The following is a 14,974-nucleotide window of genomic DNA, read 5'->3' on the forward strand; positions in this document are numbered from 1 at the left end:
TGATCTGTGCCTCGACACAATCTTGTCTTGGAGATCTACGGACAATTCCTTCGACCTCATTGATTGTTTTTTGTTCTGACATGCACTGTCAACTGTGGGACCTTATATAGACAGGTGTGTGCCTTTCCAAATCATGTCCAATCAATTGAATTTACCACAGGTGGACTCCAATCAAGTTGTGGAAAAATCTGAAGGATGATCAATGGAAACAGGATGCACCTGAGCTCAATTTTGAGTCTCACAGCAAAGAGTCTGGATACTTATGTAAATATTTTATTTTGTATTTATTTTTTGCCAAAAAATCGAGTGATAATAATGTGCTTTTAGTTTTAAATAACACTTAAACTCTATTTTAAAATAATTTAAAACTCTTTCCAACCCAAACTGCAACTCCCTTTCCAACTCCCTTTCCATCATTGGAAGCTGACCATCAATGTATATTTGTTTTTTGTATTTTTTGCTTTCATGCAGTTTGACATTATTTTTGTAATGAGAAGCGCTATATAAATTAAGTACAATTACTATTATTATTTTGTATGCCTATAGGGGCACAGGATCAGATGAGAGGCACACATCAATAAAAATCCTCCATGGAGCCCTACTCAGGTCTTAGAAGAATGTAATATAATAGAATGAAATAGAATATCATATAATATGTTATTATATCATAGGGAAATGTGATTTGCAACCAAAAAACAGGAATAGGCCTACCTCTGATGGCCCCTTTCAGACAAACCTGAAATAATCTGCTTTGTGTAGGCTGTGAAAAGCACTGGGTCTGGGTAACAAAGGGGTGGGGGAATATGCGTCTAATTCCACAGTAGACCTACTGGCATAGGCAAATCATTTATCCCCTTTGTGTTTGTTGGACATAACTGATGCTGTCTTACGCTCCTCCCCCTTTCTTTCAGTCGCTACCTCAGTGGTCGAGACAGGTAGGCTAGGCTACGGTTAATATTGCACAGGATACCTCACGTGAACTTCCAGGTTATTGTTTATTTTTTGTATTCGCATCTTCCCTGTCGGCAATCATATAAAAAGCCTAGTGTGTAACTTCCTTTGTAGAGGATACCTGAACAGTTGCTCTTGTCGTTGAATGATCGACCGTTATTGGTTTTAAGCAACATAGCCTAATTTCCCATCCATGCCAGGTGAAGTCTTGAAGGTACATTTTATAATATGTTGTGCTATTGTGCATGTCTGATTTTTTCGTTTATTACCTTATTGTATTTTAGATCTAGCCTATTTTTTTCAGTAAATAAGTTTGCATGTGAGTGTCTAGTTTAACCAAATAAACACTTATTTGGAAAACAGTTATATTGTAGGCTAATGTTATTGTTTTTTAATGGAAATGTTAATTATCTGAACAACAAACCATAGTTTCGTATTATGCAGTGAATGTTTAATCGTATTTGTATTCAAATAATACGTTTGTTCCAGTCAATAAGTAAATAGCCTATTATTTCACGATCGTACAAAATAAAGAAAACACTCCGTTTAGATGTTTACTTTTTATATACCACATTCAAAAAAAGCCAACGACCAGGTTGTGAATGCAGTATAGCCTATACACGTTTATTCCCGAATAGATTGACAAAGGGTGTGGGTGGATCAGAACCATAACAGCGCATGCTGCCTGGAAGGCTGATTGGCTATCCCGGCGGTGATATTATCGTGCAGGGAGCAGCTGCTGTGCATGGCTATCAAATTTCATGCTGTGCCGCCTGTGCATGTAGATGGCTTATTATTGTGTTATCGGTGCACAATCGTCTACCAATTCAAAACGAGCAACCATAAAATGTATGCTACAGTGGTCTTATTCTGTGTACAAGTGACTTTAATTATAAAGCATATGCAATGAAAGGGATAGTTCACCATAAAATCAAAGTCAGATTTCACTTTAATTGAAATGTTAAAATCAGCTTTATTCAATGTCGAACTCTTAACACCAAATGAAAAAATATATAGATTAGACCTAGTACTGTAAAACATTAATTAATCCAATAATTTGAAGCCTTCTCTACTCTCATCTTCGCTCACTCTTTCTCTCTCCCTCCCTCCAGCTCCCTCGTCCATTCCTCACCATGGGGTTTGGAAGCGCTGGTGAGCCTCAACCTCTGCCTCAGGGCGACCAACATCCCCAGTGGAAAGAGATGAGCTTCTGCGAGGGCCCACGCCACTCAGAACAGATCCTCCAGGTGCTCAACGTCTACCGCCGCAGCGGCACCTTCACCGACATGGTCCTGCAGGTGGACAGCAGTGAGTTCCCATGCCACCGCGCCATCCTCTGCGCCGGCAGCATCTACTTCCGCACGATGTTCAACGGGCAGCTCCGCGAGAGCCGCCAGCAGCTGGTGCGCATCCAGGGCATAGGTGCCTCCACCATGGAGACGGTGCTCAACTTCGTGTATGAGGGCAAGGCGGTGCTGGATGAGGCCAACGTGGGAAGCGTGTTCGGCGCCGCCGACATGCTGGGTGTCAGCGTGCTCAGCAAGGCATGTGTGCAGTTCCTGGAGGAGCGTATGGACCACTCCAACTGCCTAGGCATCATGGACTTCGCTAGCTCATACCTCATCACGCCTCTGGCAGACAAGTGCCAGACTATGTTGTACAGGGACTTTGTGGAGGTCTACAAGCACGAAGAGTTCCTGAGCTTAGCCAAAGAGCGTGTGGTGGAGCTTCTGACCAGCGAGCAACTCCAGGTGGACAAGGAGGAGGTGTTGGTGGAGGCAGTGCTGAAATGGGTGCACCACGTGCCCGCAGAAAGGAAAGCGGCCCTCCAGGAGCTGTTGGAGCTAGTGCGTCTGCCTCTGGTGGACCCTGTTTTCTTCGTTAATGTGATAGAGTCGGACGACCTGGTCCAGGACTGCAGGGAGTGCCGGCCACTGCTGCAGGAGGCCAGGATGTACCATGTCCTGGGGAGGGAAGTGGACTCTGTGCGGACCAGACCGAGAAAGTAAGTACTAAAGCTATTGGTGTCAAAAACATTAGCCAGCCTTATGTATGTATGTACAATTATGCTCTATAGTGGTCGCTGACACTGGTCCTGAGGTGTGGAGGCTTTTTTCCCCAGCCCAATGCAGACACATTTAGTTCAGCTAATTAAAGTATTGATGATACGATATTTGGTTAAATCAAGTGCTAGGCTGGAACATAGCTTCTTTCAGGACCAGGATTTTGCTACCTTTTTTCTAACCTGAAACCAAAACAAAGTAAAGGAGAGAGAAGAGGGAATTCTTCTATGAGCGAAAATACAGTTCTGGTATGTCTCTCTGCTGTAGACTCATATCACTAATAGTCACATTTGTAAAAATACTAGTACATATTCAGGGAGTCTGTATTGTTGTCCAGTTTGTTCTCAGTTCTTCAGTTAAAATATATTCACTCTGGCTGTCGGTCTGTCTGTGCTCAGGTGCATGGGGAGAGCGGAGGTGATCGTGGTGATCGGAGGCTGTGACAGAAACGGCTTCTCCAGACTGTCCTTCACTGAGAAACTCAATCCTTACACAAAAGAGTGGGTGCCCGGTGCCACCATCCCAGGATACTCTAAGTCCGAGTTTGCCAGTTGTGAGCTGCAGAATGAAGTATACGTGTCAGGTGTGCCACTGTTATAAGGAAATGTTGATCGTCACAAGATGAGACGATGGTGCATATTACTATAGGTTTATATTAGTATTTTATCTTTGACAATTACTTGTGAACATACTATTACCATGTTATTACAACTTTATCCCATGCTGTAATGTAAAGTGCTACCAAAATATTTTTATTATGTAATGGTAGATGTTTAGGAACTGTCCCCTAGATAATAAGCTATTCATACTTTATCAGGGCAATAGCTGTGAACAAGCCATGTTTGTTATTGTGCAAAGCACATTGCTGTCAAACCTGTTTTTACACCTTACGTCAGTTCTACTGTCAACTGACAGAGCTTCTGCTTATTCAAAGGGAAATGCATGTTTTTCTGTGGGATGTGGGATGTCTTTAATTGCTTTTCCATAGCATCTCTGCTCTAGGTTTATTTTCCCAGACAGGCATGTCCACAGCCTATAAGAAAACCCAAGGCAGTGGCATTTTTGAAAGTTATTAAACATGGCCACTGTCTCAGTTCTGAAATATGGGGCTATATGTATCAATAGTCTCAGAGTAGGAGTGTCCATTCAATCTTATTCATTGTGATCTAAATGGCAAACCTGATCTTAGATGAGCACTCCTACTCTAAGATGCTTGATAGCCTTCATATTGACCCTGACTTGATTGTATCGTCCTGCAGGAGGCCAGTTGAATAGCTCAGATGTGTGGAAGTACATGCCCCAGGTGGACCACTGGGTTCGTGTCGCCTCCTTGGCCAAGGCCAGGTGGAGGCACAAGATGGCTGCTCTGCTTGGAAAGGTGAGCCTGCCTTTGTTCCAGTTGCCTCCCTCCCCATAATAATTGACATCCATTTGTGATTAAGTCAAAGTCAGTGTTGTGAGCGCTTAGGAGATCTCCCATAATGAATATTTGTAGAGTCTGAGCAGGCTGGTTTGCAATTTGACCATAGACTGACTGGGTAGAATAAGAATTGTACTGAGTTAAGCTGTGTGTGTGTTTGTGGTTGTAGCTGTATGCAGTGGGAGGCTTCAATGGGCTGGAGCGCTTGTCCAATGTGGAGTGCTACAGCGTCTACGACAACCAGTGGCGGACTGTAGCCCCTTTACTGCTGGCCGTGAGCTCAGCGGCTCTTGTGGGCTGCTCTGGCAAGCTCTACGTCATTGGTGGGGCCGTGAACAATGACTGCAATACCAACAAGGTGAGCTTTAATCTGTGGTGTAGAGCGAAATTGCCCCTCGACGCTGATCATGGGTCAGTTTTGCATTTCCCCCACTAATGGTTAAAGACCCCCTCCAGCAATTGTTTTACTTTTAATGTTGAAAAGCGATATCACAAATATAAATACATGAAAATACACAGCAAACTTCAAGGAGTAGGGTATTCAAGGAGTTAGTCTGATGGGATTCCGTTATGCCATCGGCCTCCTCGCTTGAGGAACAATAGAGGAGCAATAGAGAACAAAAGAGGAAATGCCCACCCCCCCACTTGTGCAATTTCATGACATACCTGGACATAGCCACAGGAAGTAGGGGTGCTGAGGATGCTGCTGCCCCTGTGAAAAATCGGAATAAAAAAATACACATTAATAATGCATTTTATGTTTTTTGAAGATTTTTTTTCTCCACACAAAAGTAGTGCACTGGGCCTTTACTAGTCCTGTATTAATGGACCGATATAGGCATCTGTAGCACGGGCAAAAAATCTGTACCTATGGAAAATTTCTGCCCGAAATGGGTCAGGCATACAGTAGAGGTTAGATTACCCTTTTCAGAATACTGAACTGAGGCGAACTGAGTTATGCATTCACCATAGTTGTTGGAACCATGTGTGAAAAGAAAAGACCTGAGCCAGCACAGTACGGTTTGGGTGGTATGGTAGTGTGAAAAGGGTATTGAGAGTTGAGGTAAACTATTACATTAAAACTATTTGCTTTACTTCACACGTATCATGAAATCACGGTTAAAGTTTAAGAACAGAATAGCAATATTGTTGACATTTCATGATCTACCAGCACGTGTTGTTGTTATTGGCCCAGCGTCGTCCGGTTAGGGGAGGGTTTGGCCGGGGTAGGCCATCATTGTGAAATAAGAATTTGTTCTTAACTGACTTGCCTAGTTAAATAAAGGTTAAATAAATTAAAATAAATATTGTAGTCCACACCACACTTAGACAACGGCTTAAACAAACAATAGCTGGATTACGGAATGACAAGTACTCCCTATGTAGATATATTAAATGTCAACCAAGGTTCTTAAATTCTGACATAGAGAGCCTTGCTTTGCTTTTGTGAAATGTCTTGGAAAGTTTTGTGGAATTGGCCATGGAAGTGGTTATGGAAGTGACCTTTTCCAAAGAATACCTTCAGAATCACATTACTTACTTTCATGTTATATCTTGTTGTCCATTTGAAGATGTTCTCTATACTGTAATGCTCATTGGACTGTAGGCTATAACCAAATTCTAAAGATCAAAAGATGCTTTTCTTTTATGCCTTAGGGCTTGCCTTAACACGATTCTTAGAATGGATTCCAGGAAACCAGCAGCATTCCAAACTGTCAGTACTATCATACTCCATTAAGAACCCCCTCATTTAGTATTTGCATACAAAACAGACACACTATTTGTGTCAAATGGATCTGCTGTTTTTATTTATTTATTTAACTATTATTTAACCAGGAAGGGCTAATTGAGATTAAAATATCTTTTTCAAGAGCGCCCTGGCCAAGATAGGCAGCACAAAGTCATTACAAAAGAATTACAGACAGACAACATGTAAAACTACAAGTAATCTAGTAAAAACCATTGAGTTCACAAGAGTATAAAACAGCAAATTAAAACATTGACAGGTCAGGGAATCAGCCTCAAAATCCTTCATCAGTGATTTAAAAACACCAATCGGGACAAGTTCTTCCAGTTTAAAAGTATTTTGTAAGGTGTCCCAAGACGATGGCGCAGAGTACATAAAAGCCCTTTTACCAAATTCAGTTCGGACATTTGGAACAGTTAGCAGGATAAAGTCCAGCGAACAAAGAGTACCAACAACATTTCTGAACAATAAAAATGCACAAATAAAAAGGTAATAAACCCAAAATGGCTTTGTAAATAAAAGTATACCAGTGACTGAGCCTACGAGTGACTAGAGAAGGCCAGGCAACCCTGGTATACAAAGTGCATTGGTGCCTAAAGGTTTTGCAGTTTAAAATCAATCTTAAAGTGCAATGGTAAAGAGTGTCAATTGATCTCAAACACTGAGCGGAAGCATTCATATATAAAATATCCCCATAGTCTAGTAAAGGCATAAATGTAGCTGATACTAGCCTCCTTCTGGCTTCAAAAGAAAAACAGGCTTTATTCCTAAAATAAAATCCCAATTTCAGCTTAAATTTTTTTGTAAGTTGTTGAATATGCAATTTAAAAGAGAGGCCATCATCAATTAAAATTCCAAGATATTTATATGAGGTTACAACCTCAATCTCCTTGCCCTGACAGGTAGTAATAGGTGAAAGGTTCAGAGGTCTATTTCTTGCATTATAAAACACCATTAGTTTAGTTTTCTCAGTATTGAGGATAAGTTTCAATTGACACAAGGTATGTTGAACAGTATAAAAAGGAGTTTGCATTTTCTGGAAAGCTTTTGTAAGAGACGAGGCACAACAGTAAATAACAGTATCATCAGCATAAAAATGAAGTTGTGCATTTTGGACATTTTTGTCTAAATAATTTATATAAATAGTGAATAAGAGAGGACCAAGTACAGAGCCCTGGGGCACACCATTCCAGACAGGCAATTTAACAGACATAAGCCCATCAAATTGAGTGCACTGAGTTTTATCAGACAGATAGTTAGCAAACCATGCAACTGCATGCTCCGAAAGACCTACACTCGACAATCTCTGCCTTAGTATAGCATGATCATCTGAATCAAAAGCCTTAGAGAGATCAATAAAAAGTGAGACACTGTTGTTCTGCTGATGTGGAAGCCACACACAATACTGTAGTATTAGTCAAATGTAGTGTTAAGCCATTTCTTACAAGACCCTACTTTTACTGTCCATAGAGGTTCAGTGCATTTTAGGCCAGTTTCCCAGACACAGAATAGTCCTGGACTAAAAAGCAGTTTCAATAGAGATTCTCAATTGAGAATTAATTTTACTCCTAGACTAGTCTTAATATCAGGAAACCATCCCCAAAAGTAATGTATTATAAGAAAACCCTTTAGGCATACTAAATGTCTAAAAATACATAATAAAGATACAATTTGCTATTTATATACACATGCATACGTAAAAAAAAATATGTAATGCCTAATATGTGATCTCTATATCTCTAGCACACCTAATTTTATGTTTAACCTTCTCTTAAACAACCCTGCTTGTGCTGTCCATACCATAGAGATCCGATTGTTTTATACAATATATACACAAAAGTATTTGGACACCCCTTCAAATGAGTGATTTCGGCTATTTCAGCCACACCCGTTGCTGACCGGTGTATAAAATCGAGTACACAGCCATGCAATCTTCATAGACAAACATTGGCAGTAGAATGACCCCTCTGAAGAGCTCAGTGATTTTGATTTCAACGTGGCACTGTCGTAGGATGCCACCTTTCCAACATATCAGTTAATCAAATTTCTGCCCTGCTGGAGCTGCTCCGGTCAACTGTAAGTGCTGTTATTGTGAAGTGGAAATGTCTAGGAGCAACAACGGCTCAGCCGCGAAGTGGTAGGCCACACAAGCTCACAGAACGGGACCACAGAGTGCTGAAGTGCGTAGCGAGTAAAAATAGTCTGTCCTCGCTCAGTTGCAACACTCACTACCAAGTTCCAAACTGCCTCTAGAAGCAACGTCAGGAGCTTAATGAAATGGGTTTCCGTGCCCAAGCAGCCGCACACAAGCCTAAGATCACCAACCGCATAGTGCCAACTGTAAAGTTTGGGGGCGGAGGAATAATGGTCTGGGGCTGTTTTTCATGGTTCGGGGCTAGGCCCCTAAGCTCCAGTGAAGGGAAATCTTAACACTACAGCATACAATGACATTCCAGATGATTCTTTGCTTCCAACTTTGTGGCAACAGTTTGGGGAAGGCCCATTTCTGTGCACAAAGTGAGGTCCATACAGAAGTTGTCGAGATCGGTGTGGAACAACTTGAGTGCCCTGCACAGAGCCCTGCTCTCAACTCCATCGGACACCTTTGGGATGAATTGGAATGCAGACTGCAAGCCAGACCTAATCGCCCAACATCAGTGCCCGACCTTACTAATGCTCTTGTGGCTGAATTGAAGCAAGTCCCCGCAGCAATGTTCCAACATCTAGTGGAAAGCTTACCCAGAAGAGTGGAGGCTGTTATAGCAGCAAAGGGGGAACCAACTCCATATTAATACCAGTGATTTTGCAATGAGATGTTTGACAAGCAGGTGTCCACATACGTTTGGTCATAGTGTATGTTCTAAATGTAATTCTATGGTCCATGCAGGTTCAATGCTATAACACAGAAGAGGACCAATGGCAGTATGTGTCATCCTGTCCCTTCTCTCAGAGATGCATCAATGCCACCGCACACAATAACACCATCTATGTGGTGGGAGGACTCCTGGACCAGATTTACAGCTACACACCAAAGACCGATAACTGGAGCAAAGTGGTGGACTTGCCAATGAAGCTGGTAAGTGAATTTGATACTAGTAGGTGTAACCAGTGGGTTACATAAAATAGGGAAATCACTTTGCTTTTGACAACTCCTGTTTGTCAATTGCCAGATAAGGATTTACAATCACAATTGTTGAAATCACAACAAAAACAATCCCTATGTAGACACCCGTGTACAGAGAATGGGATTATAATTTCTGATATGGCCACATATGAGAAGAAACAGGAGTTGAGGAGCAGTAGGCCATTCATTTATCATTTGTGGGTTGTAAAGCTTCTAAAGCCACATGATTTTGGAGCTGCCTGTTACACATTAGTTTGGCTTGTATGGGTTGAAATTCATTCAGTCAGGAAGTTCCAAATGACATATTATCAAAGGAAAGGAAACCTGGGATGGTTTTCATGAGGCTTTTCAGAGTAGGTGTGCTGATCTAGGATTTTATCTTTTAGTTTTATCTTTTGGAACATAATGAACAAGATCACAGGGACAGGGGCGACCTGATCCTAGATCAGCACTCCTACTCTGAGACCCTTTATGAATAAGGCCCCTGACCTTTATGTCTCTGTGTCTGTCTATCAGGAGAGCTGTGGCCTGACTGTGTGTGAGGGGAAGGTCTACATCGTCGGGGGGAGAGATAGTTGTGCCTCGGCCACCGACCAGGTTTGGGCCTACAGTCCTGAGAGCGGCAAGCTGACAGACGAGAAGCCCATGTCACGCAGTGTCAGCTACCACGGTTGTGTCACTGTCACCCAGTGGCCACCAAAGAAGACCCACTGAGGTGTAGGTGGAAGTTGCCACTAGACACTGATCATGGGTCAGTTATACTAATGTTTAAAGTCAGTTTTGGGGGAGGAGAAGCTGATCCTAGCTCTGTACCTAGGGGAAACTTCACCCCAGAACCTGGGCTGCTGCCTGATGATTGGCAGTTGACTGAATCATGTTCCCATAGCCTGCTACTATTGGATGAAAGTACTTACAACTCCCTCCCCCATCTATAGACCACAAGAATGATAAGAGGCGACAAGAGACGCCCCAGACCTCACGTTTTGAGGTTGTTGCTTCAACGCCGTGTCAGTTGTGTATTTATGTAATATGTTGTTAGATGCCATTTCATTGAGGAAGAGGCCCAGAACATACACTACCGTTCAAATGTTTGGGGTCACTTAAAAATGCAAATTTTTCGTCCATTAAAATAACATCAAATTGATCAGAAATACAGTGTAGACATTGTTAATGTTGTAGCTGGAAACGGCAGATTTTTTAAATGGAATATCTACGTAGGCGTACGGAGGCCCATTATCAGCAACCATCACTCCTGTGTTCCAGTGGCACGTTGTGTTAGCTAATCCAAGTTTATAATTTTAAAAGGCTAATTGATCATTAGAAAAACCTTTTGCAATTATGTTAGCACAGCTGAAAACTGTTGTTCTAAATAAAGAAGCAATAAAACTGGCCTTCTGTAGGCTAGTTGAGTATCTGGAGCGTAGGCATTTCAGGGTTCGATTACAGGCTCAAAATGGCCAGAAACAAAGAATTTTCTTCTGAAACTCGTCATTCTATTCTTGTTCTGAGCAATTAAGGCTATTACATGCGAGAAATTGCCAAGAAACTGAAGATGCTGTGTACTACTCCCTTCACAGAATAGCGCAAACTGGCCCTAACCAGAATAGAAAGAGGAGTGGGTGGCCCCGGTGTACATGATTCTGGCCATTTTGAGCCTGTAATCGAACCCACAAATGCTGATGCTCCAGATACACAACTAGTCTAAAGGCCAGTTTTATTGCTCCTTTAATCAGAACAACAGTTTTCAGCTGTGCTAACATAATTGAAAAAGGTTTTTCTAATGATCAATTAGCCTTTTAAAATTATAAACTTGGATTAGCTAACACAACGTGCCACTGGAACACAGGAGTGATGGTTGCTGATAATGGGCCTCAGTACGCCTAGATATTCCATAAAAAATCTGCAGTATCCGGCTATAATAGTCATTTACAACTTTAACAATGTCTACACTGTATTCCTGATCAATTTTATGTTATTTTAATGGACAACATTTTTGCTTTTCTTTCAAAAACGAGGACATTTCTAAGTGACTCCAAACGTTTGAAAGGTGGTATACACTTACACATTTGCTCACTTTAGTGACCTTGCTTCAATGGAAGGTTTCCTTGAGTGCCAATTGTTTAAAAAAAATAAATGGCACCTTTAGGAACCTGCCATCCTTCATTTTTTTCTTGTTATCCATTTGGCCTCGATCCTGACAATGACCTCAACAAGACTGTCAGATGAGGAGCCTCATTGTCAACTCTGTTTGTGTCCCAAATGGCACCCTATTCCCTATAGTGTAGGCTCTGAACAGAAGTAGTGCACTATATAGGGAGTAGGGTGCCATTTTGGAGATATAGATTGCACAATGCTGTGACAGGTATACCACACAGATACAAAGAGGGAGGAGATTCCATATCAAGTGCAGATGAGACATGATAAAATCACATCAAGGCTTACGTTCCACAGGCTTACATTCCACAGGCTTACATTCCACAGTTGATGGCTTGTAATTACTGGTTAGAAACAGATAGTGAAACAAGAATTCTTATGAACTAAATAGAGACTTCTAGTGTTCTGATGAATTATCACTACCTGTAGTCTCCTGTCATTTGAAGCATGAGAAAAGTAGGCATCTGGCCACCCTTACCTACGCTTTGATTTAGATTCAGGTTCAGTTAAATGATCTGAGACAAATGTTTGTGATGGTTTAGTGACCACATCTACTTGTATGTATTGCTTATAAACAGTCTAAGGGGCAAATCCTCATTTCCACTCAAATATGATTTTGACTTAGAAAATATGTAGTCAGGATTCACCCCTTAGCACTTAATACAACAGACAGGTCCTTCAGTTCCTGCATTTTAAGTAATTATTGCCTCATAACTGACAGCATATGAACTGACATTGATCAACAAGCACTTGACATGAATCCTAACTTGAGATCCACATGCATAACTCGGATTTAATCATTTATTGATGTAAATGGGAGACTTACATACATCCAGGGCTCTGTTCAACCTGTAGTGCTGAAGCGTAATAGAAATGTAAAGGTAATTTCCGACGCGTGAATACAGTCTCCACTAACGCAGGAATGTTGCCTTTCAATTTCAATCACGCCGTAACGCTGAACTTCCGTGATACGGATTTAATAGAGCCCATAAACTTTCAGTGATGCGCACAGATCCCAATGACCAAGTTATCAAAAGAGAAAACAGAACAGTACTTTTATGAACTGTGATAGCATAATTACAAGATTATGTTATGTTTATACACCAAATTGTTGTTTTATGAAATAGAGTAAGGTTCTTAGGACTCTCTTTCTGAGTTAACTGAGAGGAGTCTTTTGAAGCATGGGCTGGCAACTGTTGAAGAGATGGTTTCCACTCTAGCTTCCTGCAGTTAGTCTGGGCGTATGGTCAAGGAAAATGGGTTTTGCTTGAGCTGACAATGGCTTGCTGATAAAAACCTAAAGTTGGCACTTCATAGACAAGATGTGGTGTGTTCCTTTTATTGTATTCTAATGCTGAGTTAACATTCCATTCGAATGAAGGAATCACTGTGTAAACGTTCCAGCTCATACCCATACAATGTGATTGACATGCCAATATTGTTTTCCAAGATGTGGTGTGTGTGACCCGAGATAGAGATAACCTGGAAGAGTTTAGAACAATGCCTCATTTTCTCATCTTCCTGGCATCTGGGAAACTAAGCTGGATGGAAGTAAAACAACATCCCATGCAGATAACCAGGACATCAACCAAGGGGGCTTATGGGAAGGTTAGAAATGACTGACTAAGCATTTTTAGGGCCTATATAATATCTCTTTATTCCTTATCAGTTAGGCTCTCAGCCGACGGTTTCATTATTGCAATAATTAATTGATATTACATAAAGATGATTGTTTGAAGAAATGACCAAGTCTCTCTCAGTACTGAATTTCCACGACAGAACACTGACCACAGCACAAATTAATTATTTTTTAACAGTAACCATACTTATTTTGTAGATAAAACTTATTTGAACGTTTATCTTCACTCTAACCTGGTCAGTTGTATGTATTCACATAATTCCCTTTTTGTAAATGTTTTAGTGTATGAAGAAACTAGGTCACAATTTGAATTGAATGACACTTTCCACTCAAATCTGAATCCCATACTTCAATATGAAACATACTGTATGTGTATGATGTATATACCTGAACTCCCTAATCACTTTTAAAAAAAGAAGAAGTTATATTCTAATGCTGAGTTAACTTTCCATTTGAATGAAGGAATCACTGTGCAAACTTTCCAGCTCATACCCATACAATGTGATTGACATGCCAATATTGTTTTCCAGTGTTTTCTGTTTTTTGGCTGACTAGGTTAAGTATTTTTGATTATTACTAATTTAAGTGTGCGATTCCAATAAAGCGGATGTTCCTACAGTGAAGGTATTGAATACATTTCTGGATAAATAGATATCAGATAATTGAAACTGACAATGTTCCCTGTAGTCTGCAACAGTGCTGTTATGGTGAGCTACAATCTCAGACAGTTTTCAGTTAGATTTTTGGGGAGGCCTGGCTTCCCTTGGCATCCATGAAAACATGCCATTGGACGTTTTTACTATTATTTAGACAATTGAGACATTGTTAAGACACTAATTGGAACTGAGAGGAACAGCAATTGGAAATAATTTCGTCAACCTCCAGGGTCCTCACCTCAGAAACCCTAAGGTGGTCATCGCATTTGCCAAAATATTTTACGACTGACTCTTGAGTATGATAAGAAATTGTATTTTTCTGCTGTAAGAGCTGTTGTGACATCATCTGTTATCTTAATCCTCTCTTTTTCATGGAAGCGTCTGGTTACATTCCAGAGATGGCACAGTGGTATCATATATCTATCTTTACTCTACTGCTATTATGGGACTGATGTACGGGAACAAACAAACAAGTCACCATCAGACCAGTTTTGAAGTTTCTTAGAAAACCTAAGGCAACATCCCTCTCAAGCTTCCTTAGAGAACTGACCTGAAATGGTGAAATTGAAAAGGTACTGTAGATAGGAATGTCTTCTTATGAAAGTAGGGTAACACTTCATTTTAAGGGGTCCTTATTACAGTGTAATTGCATGTTTAATTACACTGTAACAAGTATTGTAGTTCATTGTAATAGCTCATAGTTACACTGTAATAACAACATGTAATAATAACTGGGGTGGTTATTGCGGTCTGTAATTACAGAGGAGTAGCAAATACTTGTTACACATGGGAAAGTTTCCCCTAAAATCTCCAATTCAGTGTGTAGTTTCTTCTCAGCTGCATCTGATTCAGTGATAACTGTCACAAGGTTGTAATCTCTTGTCGACAGATGTGCTGGGTGTCCAAGATTACAGAGGTTGGTGGATCAATAGGCTTTAATTACCTACCCGTGAATGTGCACTCTTCAAAATCTCCACTCCACATGTGGTTGCTAGCACTTGTCCCCAAAAAGTGTACCATCTGGGTTCATTTGGTTGGGTTTACAATAACAGATCAGACATAGATAAACCTCTGACTGGGGTCTACCATACGGCTGTCATAACAGATTATAATTTAAAAACAAACGTATAATTATTGTGTAGATTACCATTATTCACCGTTAGTCAGCACCTCCACACAAACAAATTTTTCTGGGTGTGTGCCAGCTCATGCTTTTTAAT

General features: G+C 40.8%; 1 protein-coding gene and 1 long non-coding RNA gene across 3 annotated transcripts; one reads left to right on the forward strand and one right to left on the reverse strand.

The window, feature by feature from the left end:
- The first annotated feature begins 897 nt into the window (after positions 1–897).
- klhl35 (kelch-like family member 35) lies at positions 898–10,061 on the forward strand. 2 transcript variants are annotated; one of them, XM_035779806.2, is made up of 7 exons: positions 898–1,165; positions 2,064–2,956; positions 3,413–3,597; positions 4,274–4,392; positions 4,604–4,792; positions 9,069–9,257; positions 9,822–10,061. In XM_035779806.2, the coding sequence occupies exons 1-7, from the start codon at positions 1,145–1,147 to the stop codon at positions 10,017–10,019; spliced, it is 1,794 nt and encodes a 597-aa protein (XP_035635699.1). In that variant the 5' UTR covers positions 898–1,144; the 3' UTR covers positions 10,020–10,061. The 2 variants fall into 2 exon arrangements, with proteins under 2 accessions (XP_035635699.1, XP_035635700.1); XM_035779807.2 differs by having other exon boundaries at positions 898–1,151.
- Positions 3,427–13,899, reverse strand: LOC127933102 (uncharacterized). Its single transcript, XR_008147400.1, has 3 exons — positions 12,286–13,899; positions 5,101–5,146; positions 3,427–3,572 (listed from the first exon to the last, which is right to left on the reverse strand). It is a non-coding gene; the product is annotated as an uncharacterized LOC127933102 (long non-coding RNA).
- Positions 13,900–14,974: the final 1,075 nt, after the last annotated feature.

Source organism: Oncorhynchus keta, chromosome 11 (assembly GCF_023373465.1).
Source record: "Oncorhynchus keta strain PuntledgeMale-10-30-2019 chromosome 11, Oket_V2, whole genome shotgun sequence".
Lineage (NCBI taxonomy): Eukaryota > Metazoa > Chordata > Actinopteri > Salmoniformes > Salmonidae > Oncorhynchus > Oncorhynchus keta.

Bases quoted from the DNA above. Each gene is read 5' to 3' on its own strand.
- klhl35 (XM_035779806.2), top strand. From the start codon at position 1,145: ATGCCAGGTGAAGTCTTGAAG. The intron at 4,393-4,603 runs GTGAGCCTGCCT...TTGTGGTTGTAG, and splicing joins TGGCTGCTCTGCTTGGAAAG to CTGTATGCAGTGGGAGGCTT. The intron at 4,793-9,068 runs GTGAGCTTTAAT...TGGTCCATGCAG, and splicing joins ATGACTGCAATACCAACAAG to GTTCAATGCTATAACACAGA.